Here is a 16234-nt window from a genome sequence, read left to right on the forward strand (position 1 = left end):
CGTTGAGGAACATTTTTCTGGTCATAGCAATAACAGTCACTGACCCTTAGCACGTGTGCTGAGTACTTTACTTGTTTTATCTCATTTTTTTGATAATAACCCGAAGAGGCTAGTACTGTAAGAGGGCCTGTGTTGCAGATGAGGACATGGAGGCTCAAACAGGTGGAGAGACTGGCCCAAGACTGCTCAGCTGCTGAGTGGGGATTCAAACTCAGGTCTGGCAGATCGTAGGGACTGGACAGTGTGGCCTCTGCCACTCCTTCCAGCGCTGGCAGCCCACGGATCTAAGATGCCCCAATTCACCGGTGCACAGGCCAGCCTTGAGCTTTGAGACTGGAATTAACTCCTGAAGGTACAAACTAATAATCAACAGAAAATATCCAGCCCCAAATTGTCTCTGCAGCTGCTTCCAGACTCTGGGGTCTTGGTAATGGCTATACACTAAAGCTCCAGACCCACATGCATGTGTTAAAAAGAAACGCCCATTTCTCAGCTGGTAGCCATTCCTAGTTCCCTACTGCAAGGACCGTGTTTCTGTATTTCTTGCAACCTTACTCATAAACTGCCTAGTACTCAATTCGCGTGTAATACAGTGATCACTTCTCCAGCAACACGGACACATACTGCTTTGGTAGAGCCACACTGTATTTATCCCAACTAACTGGAACTGGCTAAAGCTGCTCTAGACTCGTGCTGGGCCCTGGGGCTGCCAAAGTCGCTTTTCCTGCAGACACCTTACCGCAAGATGCATGTTAACTAGGGGCGAACTGAGAATGGCAGTAAACCTGAGGCTGGCAATAGCCAGGTGCCCTTTCAGGGACTCGCTGTGTTTCAGGTCCCCTGAAGGGCACCCAGCCCTGGGACGCTAGAAAATGGGGCGTGGCAGGAGAGTGGAACGAACCTCTCCTACTAGATCCAATTCGACCCCCCCAAGGCCTCTGTCTCCAGGTTGTACCTGAATCCAACCAATCGGAAAGGGAGTTACATCGACCGCGGCTGAGGTGTCCAATCCGAGGACATGTCTCACACTCCGTCGCCCGCTGAGTCCCCGCGAGCTGTAAAACTGTTCCGCAGTCGCGCGCTGGGCAGCGGAGCACCCTCGGAGCACCTCGGGTAGCGCGGAGCTCAGGGAGAAAGGGGCTGTTAACAGCGGGGGGCGCCCGGTAGTGCGCAGGCGCCTCAGGAAGAGCTCGGTCTGGCTCTTGCGCCTTCAGGTCTCCGTCGCTCCCAAGACCCCGGAGCGCCGGGTTCCGCGCGCGCCGGGTTCCGCGTGCTGCAGAGAAGCGGCGGCAGCGGGTGAGTGTGACCCTAGCGTGCCCGGCATTCCGGAGGGAAATGCCACCCCCTCCCCCGTCCACTAGGGGCTTTGAAAATAGAGGTGGTGAGATCCCCTACCCTTGATACACACACACACACACACACACATCCCCCTAGCGGACAGCCGCGAGGGACCCCGGAGCGGCCGGGAGGTACCTGGCTGGGGGCGGCGGAGGGCGGGGTGGGAAGAGGAAAGGAAACTGAGCAGGTAGGCGCGGCCTGGGCGGGCGGTGGGGTATGGGGTGGAGGCCGAGGGGGCGGGCGGGGCCGGCGGGGCGGGCGTTTGATTTTACAGGAACGCGGTCCAAGGTATCGATCGACCTGCCTCCGCCTGAGTATTCGATTAGAGTTGATGGGAGTGACACAGCCAAATTTTAAAACGAATTTCCTAGAAAACCTAACAAGAAAGGTAACACTGAAGTGCTTTTTATCGGCCGGACACTGTGTTAAGCATTTTACAAACAACGCTTCTTTTTCTGGGCACTGCAACCCTGTGAGATCACAGCGTCCCATTATACAGATGGGGAAAGTCCTGCTCAGAGACGTGAAGCACAGCTAGTGACCACGAGCAGATTCAGGTTTATACCAGCCTTGACTCCACTAGGGTTTTTTCTTTAACCACCAGGCCATCTGGTGGACCCAAGCCGGAAACCTTGCCAGTACTATAGGAAGTCAACTGCTCCTTTTAATATTCCGGTTTTCTTTTCTTTCTTCCTTTTTTCCAGAGGTTGTTCCAAGCTATTTTAAGGAAATTAAACGAATTTAAAAGCAGGGAGGAGGTATTTTATAACTAAAATATATAAAATATAAATATCTCCTCCTTGCTTTTAAATTAGCTACAAAATATAATTTGGGAAAAATTTGATGAACACAGAAGAAGTACACAAGGAGTTATTTTGTAGAAAGAAATAATATATGTAGAAAGTAAGATTAAGTGTAGCTGTTTTGAAGATGCCGGAAAAGTTTGTATGTGCTGGAAAATTGAAGAATACTTTAGAATCCTAGAGTTGTTAAGAAATAGAGTCTTTCAGAGAGTAGTTGTAGTTTTTCTTTAGAATATCAAGAAAATTAATAATAATAATCTAGGGAAAATCACCAATGTTATCTATGTGCATAGACAATGCTATTTTATTTTTCTTTTATTTTGAAGCTGTATAAGAGTTTCATTATAAATAGTATTTGTGAGGTGTTTAGAATAAGGCTTTTGTATTACAGAGCAGCTGGCATGCTAATGGTGGCAAATAGCTTTCACCATATCCTTTAACTGTCACACTCACCCAACTTCAGCTAAGAATGCCAGTGAGAATTGCCAGAGATACATTTCATCCAAGTAAGAAAGTCATCCCAGATGAGGCAGAGTGTGTTTTGGCCCCTGAATTGAAGAAAACTACACACAACTTCTGTTGGGATTATCTGAGTGTAGTTCCGGTGACTCTGCTTTTTTTCCTTCCCTTTGATATCTTTTTGGTTTGAAAAATTACAGAATTTCTCCCAGTGCTTTGTAATATAGCAATTAGTGATTTTTTGTATTCCTTGGAAATACTTGAGAACTTCTCACTGGTGTTTTGTTTATAGCTTAACACTCCTGTTGGAATGAAACAGAATGCAGTAGACATAGATACAGGCACCACTAATGAAAGCAGGAAAAGTTCCGTTCATAGTTTGGAGATTAAAACTAGACTTGTAAACTCGCTGTTACTAGACTTATAAACTGGTTAAGGACCTGAAATTAGTAAGAGTACAGACAGTAAGGCTACGAATTGCTTCCTGAGTTTGGCCAATCCAGGGACTTCATCTTCATCCTGTGTACAAAGAAGAGGTTAGACTAAATTATTTCTAACTACTTTATAGTTTCACAATAGTATCATTCCGCCTGTCACAGTACAGACTTTTTTCCTGACGTAACGGCTTTGTAACTGTGGATAAAAAAGAAACTAAATTTGAGGGCCTACTGTTTAACACTTTATGTATCCGCATTTTACAAACACAGAAACTGAAGCTGGTAGATCTGCCCACAGTCGCTCCTCTACTAAATGTGAGCTCAAGTTCTGGGATCCTTCTGATTTCAGAGCCTCTAATCTTTCCACTTTGTCTGTGCTTCTAAGTCTGGGGACAAGAATCCAGCAGTGTGCTAAGGGGTTAGTGAACCCCAGGGTAAACAGCACATGTGCCTTGACCCTCCTATTCACTCAAGATTTGGGGAAGAAAGATTTTGATTTGTATGTATTTTGTGTGAGAGAGGGGCAGACACAGGTTTTTGTTTTATTGTTTTGCACGTGGGAAATGGGGTAAAACACATTCACGTTAAAAAACTCAGGTCTGTGGTATAGAGTACACATTTCACATAATCCTTGAGGTAAGATGAAACATCAGAGATGTTTCCTGTTTTGTGGCAGGACAATCCAGATGCTTTTAAGATTACAATTTCATTTCTCTCTACTCTTTTTTTTTAATATAATGGTTTTATTGAGGTAAAATTCACATACTGTCTAGTTTACTCATTTAAAGTGTACAGTTTTACGAATTGTGCAACCATCACCACAGTCAATTTGAGAACATTTTCATCACCCCAAAAAGAAACTGCATACCCATTAGCATTTACTCCTCATTTCTCTTAAACCCCTTGCTCCAGACAAATCTAATATACTTTCCATCTCTATAGATTTGCCTATCTAGGCATTGCATCTAAATAGAATCATACAATAAGTGATCTTTTGTGACTGCCTTTTTTTACTTAGCACAATGTTTCAAAGGTTTATCCAAGTTATAACATATATTTGCACTTCATTCCTTTTTATTGCCAAATAATATTCCATTGTGTGGATATACCACATCTTATCCATTTATCACTTAAGGACATTTGAGATGTTTCCAGTTCATGGCTCTTACAGATAATGCTGCTGTGATCATATGTGTACAAGTTTTATTGTTGACATGTGTTTTAATTTCTCTGAGGCATATGCCTACTAGTAGATTTTCTGGGTCATACGGTAACTCTGTTTAAACTTTTGAAGAACTACCAGAATGTTTTCCAAGTGCCTGTACCATTTTCATTCTCACCAGCAGTGTATAAAAGTTCTAGTTTCTCTACATCCTTGCCAACACTTGTTATTATCTTTTTTATTATATCCATCCTAGTGGGTGTGAAGGGGTATCTCACTGTGGTTTTGATTTGCATTTCCCTGATGTTGAACATATTTTCATGTGCTTATTTGCCATCTCTATGTCTGGAGAAATATCTTTTCAGATCCTTTGCTCATTTTTTAATTGGATTATTTAACTTTTATTATTGAGTTGTTACAGTTCTTTATATATTCTAGATATAAACCCTTTATCAGATATATGATTTGCAAATATTGTCTCCCGTTCTGTGGGTTTTCTTTTCTCTCCCTGATGTCCTTTGAAACGTAAAAGCTTTCAATTTTGGTGAAGTCCAGTTTATTTATTTATGACTTTCGTCACTTGTGCTTTTGGTGCTGTATCTTAGAAGGCTTTGCCTAACTCAAGGTCATGAAGACTTATTCCTATATTTTCTGCTAAGAGTTTTATAGTTTTAGCTCTTTATCTTGGTCATTTTGAGTTTATTTTTGTACATAGTATGAGCTGAGGGGTCCAAATTCATTCTTTTGCATGTGGATACACAGTTGTCTCGGCACCCCTCTGCTCTTAGAGGAACTCCGCTGGTAAAGTTTTAGACATACTGTGACATGATTCCTCAAAGGGCTTAGTTTTAAAAACAATACTTTATGATGTATGGGTCTCAAGCGCAACATTACAAGAAATTGTGGTGTTGTAGAACAGAGTTCATTCAAGCTTGTCTTTGTTCTTCCAAGATGACAGCCAGATTCGTTGTTTTGATGATTTATGCCCCTATTTTGAGTATTTTATGTTTGAAAAGTATAAAGCCCTTGTCCTCTGAAAAATGGCACATACATAAATTTTGGTGTTATAGACTTTAGCTATATTATTTATTGAATGATTTTTTTTTTATTGACCTAAGAGAGTATTTGGGCAAAGAATTCATGTGTAGAAAGTAACTTTAAGAGGTTTGGAAGCACAAATTATTACTGAAGAGCTGCTATAGGTCACCTGTAGGTCACCTAGATAAACGATTATTGTCTCTGTAATGCATCTCAGACAGACTGTGACAGCAATGTGTGGTAAAAGGGAATTAAGGTTGGCCATGATTTGTGTAACTGTTTCATAGTAATTTGCACGTGGGTTGTGCCTGGGTAATGGAGGGACTTGAATGCCAGGCAGAGGTGTTTCTGTATAGGCAGGGGGACTTTGAATACTGATTTTATTAAGGAAGTGTCATGGACAGGGCTATTCCTAGGAAGGTTAAGTTGGGAGCGGATGTTGGGTGAGTAAGGGGAAGGTGATCGAGGTAGGAAGGTCAGTTAAGAGATGGAAGGGCTCCGGACAGGAGGCACTGGGGACTTGAAGAAGTGTGGCAGGGGACTTACCTGGCAGTCCAGTGGTTAAGACTCTGCACTTCCAATGCAGAGGGCACAGGTTCAATCCCTGGTCAGGGAACTAAGATCCCACAGGCCTCTTGGTGTGGCAAAAAAATTAAAAAATAATAAAAAAAAGAAGTACGGCAGCAGTGGAGACTCACTCTACCTAAATTACATATCCTATTTTCTTAGGAACCAAAGAAGATAGAGTCTGAAGGCAGGGAGATTTGTTTGGGGAAATCTGTTTTTTTTGTAATCAGTAGATTGTTAAAAAAGAACCAAAAAATCAGGGAGCGCTCTGAGCCTAGGGTGTTAGGCAGGATAGTTACAGTGGTCCCTCATTATCCACAGGGAGATTGGTTCCAGGAGCCCCAGCAGATACCAAAATCCGCAGATGCTCAAGACTCTTATATATAATGGCATAGTACATGAATACAGTCAGCCCTCTGGATTTTCCATCAACGGTTGGTTGAATCCATGGATGTAAAACCCGTGGATATGGAGGGCCAACTGTATGTCTTTGACAGTAAAAAGGAAGTTTAAAAGGGATGTGGTGATGAAATGCATTTCAACAGCTGTTGCATTTCTTCAGAAATTACCGTGGCATCCAAGTTCCTGTAGGCTTTGTCTGTTTGTCAGCCTCCTGTGAATATTGGGCAGGTTCAGATTGAGGTGGGACCTTTTTCTCAAGTAATATTTATTACTTACTCCCCTTTTTCATGCCAGTATTTTTCAGCAGGAACTGATGATGAGCCAGTATGGTAGAGGTTCCACCCCCTATTTCTGTGGATTAAAAGGAACTATAGGGTACCAGTCATTAAATTAGAAAAATAATTGCCCTCTCTGGAGCCTCTGAAAGCTTGACGTTATTTCTATTTTGTGCAAAAGGATTGTTTTTGTTTCTTCATTTGTTCTTATTAAACCTTTAGAATAACTTTTGCTGCTGCAAACAAACAAGGCAGCCAATTTGTATGGAGCATAAGAATGGCCCATATCCCCTTCGGAGCATGAAAAATGGGGCAGGACATATAATTGGACAAGTAAAGGCAATTTTAATTTTTTCCCACTTTATTCAGTTATCTTTCAGTAAGTGACGTTATTTAATTTTCAAGTTGATGTAGGTAAAGCTGGTGTATAAAAAGTTTATAAATGTTGGTTTTCTTCTCCTGATGACTAAACTTTTGAAACCTAATCCAACTCAAATAGTATTACTACTTATGAATTGTGTTTTTATATTTTAGGAACCCTGACTGCCCTCCATCAGCATGTTCACTATGAAGTTATTGCTGGTATTTTTGTTTTCTGGACTTATAACTGGTTGTAGAGGGAACTCTTCCTGTACTTTGCCACCCAAGTTACTACTGGTATCCTTTGATGGCTTCAGAGCTGACTATCTACACAACTATGAATTTCCTCATCTCCAGAATTTTATCAAAGAAGGTGTCTTGGTAGAGCAGGTTAAAAATGTCTTTATCACAAAAACATTTCCAAACCACTACAGCATCGTGACAGGCCTGTATGAAGAAAGCCATGGCATTGTGGCTAATTCTATGTATGATGTCATCACAAAGAAACATTTTTCTGACATTAATGACAAGGATCCTTTTTGGTGGAATGAGGCAGTCCCTATTTGGGTGACCAATCAGCTTCAGGAAAACAGATCAAGTGCTGCTGCTATGTGGCCTGGTACTGACGTGCCCATTCACAATACCACACCTTCCTATTTCATGAATTACAACCCCTCAGTGTCATTTGAGGAGAGACTCAGTAATGTCTCCACGTGGCTGAGCAATTCGAACCCACCCGTCACCTTTGCAACACTCTATTGGGAAGAACCAGACGCAAGTGGCCACAAATATGGCCCTGAAGATAAAGAAAACATGCGCCGAGTGTTGAAAGGAATAGATGACCATATCGGTGAGCTCGTTCACAAACTCAAGGTGTTAGGACTGTGGGAAGATCTTAATGTGATCATTACAAGTGATCATGGGATGACCCAGTGTTCTAAGGACAGGCTGATAAACTTGGATCACTGCATCGACCCCTCAGACTACACTCTTATAGACTTGACCCCAGTTGCTGCAATACTTCCCAAAATAAGTAAGTAAACTTTTAGCCAAGGAATATTTGAATGGGGCAGTTGATTGAGGAGGAAGGGTTTTGTAAAAGAATGAAGCTCAGACTTTTTGTAGTTCACAGCCATACACTCCTATACTCACTCAGAGTGGGATTATGTTTTTCCCCTGATGTATAAGTTTTTAGGCGATTAGCTTAAGGTTCAGGTTCAAAGGGATTATTTCTTTGCTTTTTTTTTTTTAAGTTAATTAATTAATTTATTTTTGGCTGCGCTGGGTCTTCGTTGCTGCGCGCAGGCTTTCTCTAGTTGCGGCGAGTGGGGGCTACTCTTCGTTGCGGCGCGCGGGCTTCTCATTGTGGTGTCTTCTCTTGTTGCGGAGCACAGGCTCTAGGCATGTGGGCTCAGTAGTTGTGGCACGCGGGCTCAGTAGTTGTGACTCGCGGGCTCTAGAGCGCAGGCTCAGTAGTTGTGGCGCACAGGCTTAGTTGCTCTGCGGCATGTGAGATCTTCCCAGACCAGGGCTCCGATCCCGTGTCCCCTGCATTGGCAGGCGGATTCCCAACCACTGCGCCACCAGGGAAGTCCCTCCTTGCTTTTTGATGTATTTCTTTTTTTTAATTTTTATTTTTTTATTGAAGTATAGTTGATTTATAAGGTTTCTGGTGTACAGCAAGGAAATGCAGTTTTACATGTGTATATATATATATATATATATATATATATATATATATATATTCTTTTTCAGATTCTTTTCCATTATAGGTTATTACAAGATATTGAATATAGTTCCCTGTGCTATACAGTAGGTCCTTGTTGATGTATTTCTTACTTATTCACACTAATGGAAAAAGGAAATTTTTATCCTTAAAAAACATCTTGGACTTTTGTGTGAGATATACCTTTCGTCTACTGATCTTAGACTTAGTAATTAGCAGTAATACGTAATTAGTTTATATTTACTTAGGAAGCTAGATGTGAAATTTGTCCTCTTTGTATAAAAGTCCCTTTGTAAAAAAGGGATAATCACAAAATGAAAAGAGAGATATGTGAATGCTTGGAAAGGGGTGTGTGTGTGTGTGTGTGTGTGTGTGTGTGTGTGTGTGTCCCCAGCACTGTTACATCATTATTATTGCTCTGTTTTTTTAATGATTAAAGGACTTTAATAGATAACATTGTTCAGGACTTATTTCCAGTTATTCTAGTTAGAAATATTTTTTCCTTATCAGTCAACATGACCTTTTTCCTTTGCTGTTTCCTTTTCTTCCAGACAGAACAAAGGTTTATAACAAACTGAAAATCTGTGACCCTCACATGAATGTTTATCTCAAAGAAGACATTCCTGCCAGGTTTCATTACCAACATAATGATCGAATTCAACCTATTATTTTGGTTGCTGATGAAGGCTGGACAATTGTGCTAAATAAATCATCACCAAAATGTAAGTATTTATTTAGAATTTTTCTTTTGTATCCTAGGGATAAATCACACGTTGTGACATTGTTCCATTAACAGGATACTTTGATTTAGAGATGTTCACACAGTATAATTAGTTTGATTTTCAACTAGGTGATTCTCAGGTTTTCATCGGAGAGCAATTTTTAGAAACCACAGTTTCATCCTTAGATTAGAAGGTTGGGTCATCTTAAGGATGAAGGAGTAGTTTTACTTTTTTACAAAAACTGCAGTTACTGTCAGTAACTTTCAAGGCTGGTTCTCTTGATTTGTAAAAATAAGAGAGTAGTAAAGAAACAAAATAAAAGAGAGAGAAGTCAAGAAACAAAGTAAAGGGGGAGAGATTAGCTAGTCCAAATTCTTTTTTCTTTTTTTTTGTTAAAAAAAAAAAAGAAATTTGTCCAAGTAACCTTAAGTCTTTCCCCAGTGATGAAATTGTTTACCTGAGTGCTACAGCTAGTTAGAACACTGGGCAAGAACCAGAAAGTATGCAAACAAAAATCGACCAAGTAAACAAAACAGATGGATCAAAATCTCTCCTCAAACTGAAGAAATGTATAGGGGAGAATTACAGGTTTTTACCCATACGGTAAATTCAATTCAAGTACATTTTTCAAAAATCTGATTTTGTAAACCATAGCAGGGGTCAGAAAATTTTTCTGTAAAAAGCCAAATAGTAAATATTTTAGGCTTTGTGGGCCAGCTGGTCTCTGTCTCAACTATTCAATCCTACCTTTATAGTGGGAAAGCAGCCACAGGCAACACGTAAACAAACTGACACGCGGTGTTCCAATGAAGCTTCCTTTACAGAAACAGGCGAAGGGCTAAATTTGGCCAGGTGCTGTAGTCTGCAGATCCCTGATCTATAGCAGTTCAGACGCATCAGGCAAGGATAAGACTGAGGGCCATTAGAGTTTATATATTATTGATACTTATTTTGTATACTAATTATTGAGAACTTGGAAAATACAGAAAAGTTCAGAAAAGAGAACGAAAACTATCCATAATCCTTCAATACAGAAGTACAGACAGATGTTAATTGTGGGCGTTTTCCTCCTTCTAATCTTTTTCTCTGTTACATACAAATGCATATTTTTATTATTAAATCATATGGTTTATATTATTCACATTATAATCATATTCATTTATATTACTGAAATCATAATACCTATATATAATGTTATATTGTGCTTCTTATTGTATTGATCACGTGAATTGTTTTTATTATGAAATATTTCAAACATACGATTAAAGAATATGTAACACTGATACACTCATTACTTAGTCCCCTGCACTTCATATGGAAGTAGGAACTTATTAAATGTAACTGGTCTGCATTAAAAGGCAATATTTTTAAAAGTAAAGCAAAAACTTGAGAATCTGGTATTGGAGTGATATCAGGGACCATCAGGTTTCTCTTTGAGTTAGACTTTTACTGGAGTTACAAGTTGGAGTCACCAGGTTAGACTTCCCATTCAAGGCAAGAATCCCTTCTGTTACGTGCTCAGTCCCCTGACCCTCCAGATGTTGAGGCGCCCATTAGCTGTCAGCAGACCAGTGGTGTATTCCACATCCTATGTCTTGTCCGGGAGCAGCTGACATAGGTCCGGCTCCAGGCTCACTTCCTTGCCACTCACTGGCTTTACTCACTTCTGCTCTCCCCAGTTACTCAGGACCCTCAGGCCGACCAGTCTTTTTATCACCGGTGCTGTTTGCAGTGGGCTTGTGCAAACAGTGCTGGACACTGGCAGGTGAAATACGTGGGGCTGGGACTGAGAGAGAAGCACATCAGGCTGAGAGAGAGTTTGAAAGCCTGAGGTCATGACCGATCGGGAAAAGGTGGGGGGAGTGTGTGTGTGAAATAGGGGACATGGCCGACTTGAAGAAAACAGAAAATTTTACTCCTGGCACCTGTTTGGCCCAACTAATCAGAATTTTAATGGGAATTACACTGGCAAGAATCCAGTGTATTTACACTAGAAGCAAGTTATTTTGTAGTAGAAAAGCTGCTCTTATTTACTAACATCATCTTGTTCTTCTCCAGTAGGTGACCATGGTTATGATAATTCTTTGCCTAGTATGAATCCATTTCTAGCTGCCCACGGTCCTGCATTTCACAAAGGCTACCAACACAGCACCATTAACATTGTGGATATTTATCCAATGATGTGCCACATCCTGGGATTAAAGCCACAGCCCAATAATGGAACCTTTGGTCATACTAAGTGTTTGTTAGTGGACCAGTGGTGCATTAATCTCCCAGAAGCCATAGGAATTGTTATCGGTGCGCTCTTGGTCTTAACCACTCTGACCTGCCTCATCATAATCATGCAGAATAGACTCTCTGGACCCCGGCCATTTTCCCGACTTCAGCTACAAGATGATGATGATGATCCTTTAATTGGGTGACATGTGCTGGGGTTTATACAAAGTGGCTGTGATTAGGACACACCCAAGGAATGGTGTTACAACTATGAAAAAGTATGCTTTGAAAGACAAAGATCTTAGACCAAGCATGCTACAATTATTTTGTTTTTCCTTGTGTTTTGTTTTGCAGCATTAGCTAATACAAAAAACTCTGACCATAGAAAAAATTGCTAGTAAATCATTAGTTAACACCAACTGTTTCCCTAACTAGAAAGGTTTTTTTTTAAGAAAAATACTGCCTTTGCCTTTTTTTTTTTTTTTTGCAATGAAGATTAGACACATCTTTAGATGAAAATATGCAAAAATTCAGTGGGTATGCTTTTTGAATAAATTTTTACATTTGTAAATTATACAACAGAAATCTTTATAAAATGTGTGGATTTTGTGTATCAGGAAGGAAAAGTTTCCTATATTTTTATATGTACCTTTAATAGAGTTTGTATCCCAAGTAAACCCTTGAGGTAGGAAATTCTCTGTGATGGTTAATTAAAATGGATCAAGCAGGCAGAAAAGATCTAGCATATGAAGAAATTATTTTAAGAAAAACTATTATAAAAAACAAGCAAAGACCCCATGATACAAAGCCTAAGTCTTCTTCACCAGTGTGTCTTTGTTGTTACGACCCTTAAGCTATTGAAGCCTCAAAAGTTAAACCTTTTGAAGAGTATTGCTAAGAAGAAATTAAGAAAATAGGGAAAAGTGGTTTTCTCACTTTGTACTCAATGCCTTTGTGTAAGTTATTTAGTTGTGTGTATGTACGTGCCAGTGTGTTGCATGTATGGGTGTACAGATTTTGTGTGACTTACAGCAGGTGGTGGGAGGTGAGTGGCCTGGGGGCAGGCTCCCACATCCGCATAGAACCCAGCTCTCAGGAAAGGTTATAATTGCACTTCATTTTCATGTACTTTCTTCTCACAAGGTAAAATCATAATTTTTAAAAATTCATTAATTTTTGTTACCATTTTTAACTTTCTCATGTTGTTTTTTGTAACCAGAGGTCTCCAGATGCTGCCGAGAAATGTATGACCTGACTACAAATCTGGTTTTGATTGGGTCAGAATGAGGAAAAGAGATTTTTCTATTTACCTTTGGGAATTTTATGCCTTACTTTTTAGGCTATAGGGTAGCTAAATTTAAAATGGAATTTAGTATCTTTTGATCTTTTACATGAATCATATGTTAAGTGGCTGAATAAACTCAGGACTCTTGTTAACCTTCAGTACCCTGAATGCTTCCTCTGCTTTTTTCTCCCATATTTGGTTCACAGAAATAACCACTCTGCTCATATTTTTTAAAACATACTTGTTCAGAGCGAAGGATTTGTTGTGAATAACTGTTATCCTAGCTTTGCTAAGTGGTACCTTCTAACAATCAGAATTAGTAGGAAGAAACTGAATTATGGCAGACGAGATTTCATCTATTAGAGGAAAAACTGGGTTCAAGAACCATTCATCAGCAGCTGAGGCAAGCAATTCATATTACTAGTGCGATCTTTAAAGTTTTGACAATATAAAATAAACCAGGGAACTGTTTTACAGATACAAAGATAATCTACAGTAAATATGCAGCCCACTTAAATGCTGATTATCTGTGGTGGTCAAGAACAGTGGTGCCAGTCATCGAACATATAATTCATCCTGTGGTCACTGCTGATCTCCTGATCCTGGTATTTGGTGCCTGTTGTACTTGGGGTTCTTGAGACACATTTCCACACCCTGTGTGAATAGTCCATGCATGCAGTCATAGGTGACTGTATTAAGAACAGCATAATAAATAAATAAAACCACCAGGACTCATTTTGCTTTTTTGACAGATTTTATTTCTGATGTTTTTGCCTCACATGAAAGTTATCCTAAAGGTTAATAGTTTATCTGAACAAAATAATAGAAAAATTTCTTTCTACTTCCATTTCCATTTAAAAAAAAAAAAAAAAAGGACAGGAGAACAGTCACAGTTAAAGCAGTGAGCATTTTTTTGAAATGTCTAAAATACTAATTGAGGAGAGCTTGGTCTTTGCAGCGGTGTGAGCTTTAGTGGTTGTACTGGCTTGACTGGCAGTTACGAGTTTCAGAAATCGGCCCATAGCATCCAACCTGTGAGTGGATTTTATGGAGGATGGAATAGGAAGGGATGCCCCATCAGTGTCTCAGCCCTTTGAACAGAAGACCTATTTGTCTTGTTTTTTATTCCATTCTCAAAATACTAACTTGGATTAAAATTGTAAATGTTTTATGTATATGTTGATGGGACAAGAAGACTATTTATTTAATCAAAGAGACGTTTATATATTATTATATTGAACTTTATGTTAATTCAGTTGTATCTTTAAAAATGATCACTTAAAGCCAATGACTCCTCTAGTACACTGAGAAAATATTTCAGTAAAGCCAGACTTTTTCACTTGGTGTGCATTTTGTTAAATAATTGACTAATATGCTTCTGTGTTTTCTGGGTGGTAGAAAGTATTTGGCTCCAGGAAAGATTTAACTGTTTATGACAACAATACTCAAAGGTAATAGGAAAACTTTTTAGTAAGTTTGTTAATTCAGTGAGTGAATTCAGAGTAAGTACATTTACTTATGTAAATGTAGGGACAGTTCTGCTGCTATTATTAATGTGCAAGTTTTTCTGGTAAACAGCAAGAGAATAAAAATTATTTCAATGCTCTGTACCACTGGTTTTGTGTTATTGTTCCATTAAGCTTGGTATAAGAATTGAAAGATACTTGGAACATTAAAGGATTAAAAAAACCTTTGCCTTGTTCTTGGGTATTTCGTTCTCTTGCCCATATCTGGTAAGCTTTAAGGATAATTGCATTTAATACCTTTTACTTGGAGGTTTTTACTTCATTGTGAGTATATAAAGCTACAAATGAAGGACAAAGATGAGATGGGAAATGTGTATTTATTGTAAATTCCTAAAATACTATGTAAATAAATGACATGAGTGTGCTTTAAAGAAATTTGTGTGTAGTGCCTTAAGTTAAATATATTTTGACCATATTGCTTGAATTCATAGTTATGACTTTGTTATGATTTTTAAAATTTTATGTGAATAAAATCTACCAAAACATTTTAACCATAATTATTCAATATACAATGTGATGTCATTGATGATTTTTTAATTTGTCACCTTCTCGCAAAATATACATCCTGTGATAGATGTTGACATGACTTAGTAATACTGCAAAATCCACCTAGGCATTCATTACAATTTTTTAAAAACCAGGATTAAGTTTGTAACATTTAACCAAATTTTTAAAGCAGTGTATAAATATGCAATCCAACATAAGGACATCACTGGAAGGAAAGCCAAGATAAATTTTGCAGAGTTTCTAGAACTATAATTTATTGACTTACAGTAGACAGGAAGAAGTTTGAAAAAAGGTGATTACAAAACACTTGGGGTGAGGGCGGGATTACAGTATTTAAACTTTGTTTTGTACATAGCCAGAGTATTTAATGTCTTTTCTAATATAGATTCAACAGAGTTTCCTCTAATAGAGCAGTGATTAATTTCCTATTTTGACATTCATTGAATACTTCTAGGAACTGTGGGAAAACAAAAAAAAAGGCACTTTACTTTGGAAGAGAGTTCTGTAGCATTTCAAAAGTGGAAAAACTTTATACTAACAAATTACTTTTGTCTACTCATGGTTTAACTCCTGGGCTAAGATCCTTGGATCCAGAACCATTTCCTAGGCCCTGTGCTTCCTGAAGTTTGGATGCCAGATTTACTGAATAAAATTGATTCCAATAGAGAAAGAAAATTAAAACCAATTTCTTAATTAAAGATTGAGAAAGTTATAAACTATTCTACAAAAAAGTTTCAGGCCCCCAAAGCAATGATCTTTTTTAGTGCCCCTTGGTTGGGTTTGATTATCCCTGTTATATTTGCTTCATTAAACTAGTGTTGTAGAAAAAAATGCATGAGTTCTTGAGGTGAATATAACATTGATATCAAACCTGATAAAAACAGCATCAAAAAAAACTATAGATTTTCTAGAAATAGGTTCTTGTAAGAAACTGAAACTAATAATAGAATCGATCCTAATTTTACTTAAGAGGACAGAAAGCATTTTGAAAAGCAATTTTCAACTTAAATAGCAGGTGGCAAAGGGAGAAGAAATTGCAAAATACATGCTGAACAAGAAAAATCGTATCAACTAATCAACTTCAAAATAGCCGACAGAGGATGTAAAGCAAACATGTCAGTGTTGTGACGGGGGGATTCCATGCTCGGAACTTTTAAAAGTTCTTACTTACAGTTAGGAAGATTAGCTGGTCTACATGTTATTCCTATGTGCTAATTTGTGTTGACTGCATACAAAGTTTGACCACAGACATGCAGATAAAACCAAAACAACAATGAAACTATCGAAAAATGATGAGTGACTAGATATTTCCCCAGCAAAGTTTAAAATTTTATTTTCCTTCAGGTAAACTCTCCTGCTGATATTTTACAGGAAAATAAGTATCTGTAGATAAAGGAAACCATTCAATAA

General features: G+C 38.8%; 2 protein-coding genes across 4 annotated transcripts in view; one reads left to right on the forward strand and one right to left on the reverse strand.

The window, feature by feature from the left end:
- The window catches only part of LOC309608178 (chloride intracellular channel protein 5-like), a 50032-nt gene extending 48989 nt beyond the window's left edge, over positions 1–1043 (reverse strand). For both annotated transcript variants that reach the window (XR_014232707.1, XM_082347671.1), the window contains exon 1: positions 956–1043. The gene's annotated coding sequence lies outside the window, so the exon portion shown is untranslated. The remainder of the gene's footprint in view (positions 1–955) is intronic.
- On the forward strand, positions 1024–14484 carry ENPP4 (ectonucleotide pyrophosphatase/phosphodiesterase 4). 2 transcript variants are annotated; one of them, XM_082347628.1, is made up of 4 exons: positions 1024–1296; positions 7016–7874; positions 9119–9289; positions 11351–14484. In XM_082347628.1, the coding sequence occupies exons 2-4, from the start codon at positions 7040–7042 to the stop codon at positions 11710–11712; spliced, it is 1368 nt and encodes a 455-aa protein (XP_082203754.1). In that variant the 5' UTR covers positions 1024–1296; positions 7016–7039; the 3' UTR covers positions 11713–14484. The 2 variants fall into 2 exon arrangements, with proteins under 2 accessions (XP_082203754.1, XP_082203753.1); XM_082347627.1 differs by having other exon boundaries at positions 1035–1296; positions 11348–14484.
- Positions 14485–16234: the final 1750 nt, after the last annotated feature.

The sequence above is a fragment of the Balaenoptera borealis genome (assembly GCF_965194805.1).
Source record: "Balaenoptera borealis genome assembly, chromosome: 12".
In the NCBI taxonomy this organism is placed as follows: domain Eukaryota; kingdom Metazoa; phylum Chordata; class Mammalia; order Artiodactyla; family Balaenopteridae; genus Balaenoptera; species Balaenoptera borealis.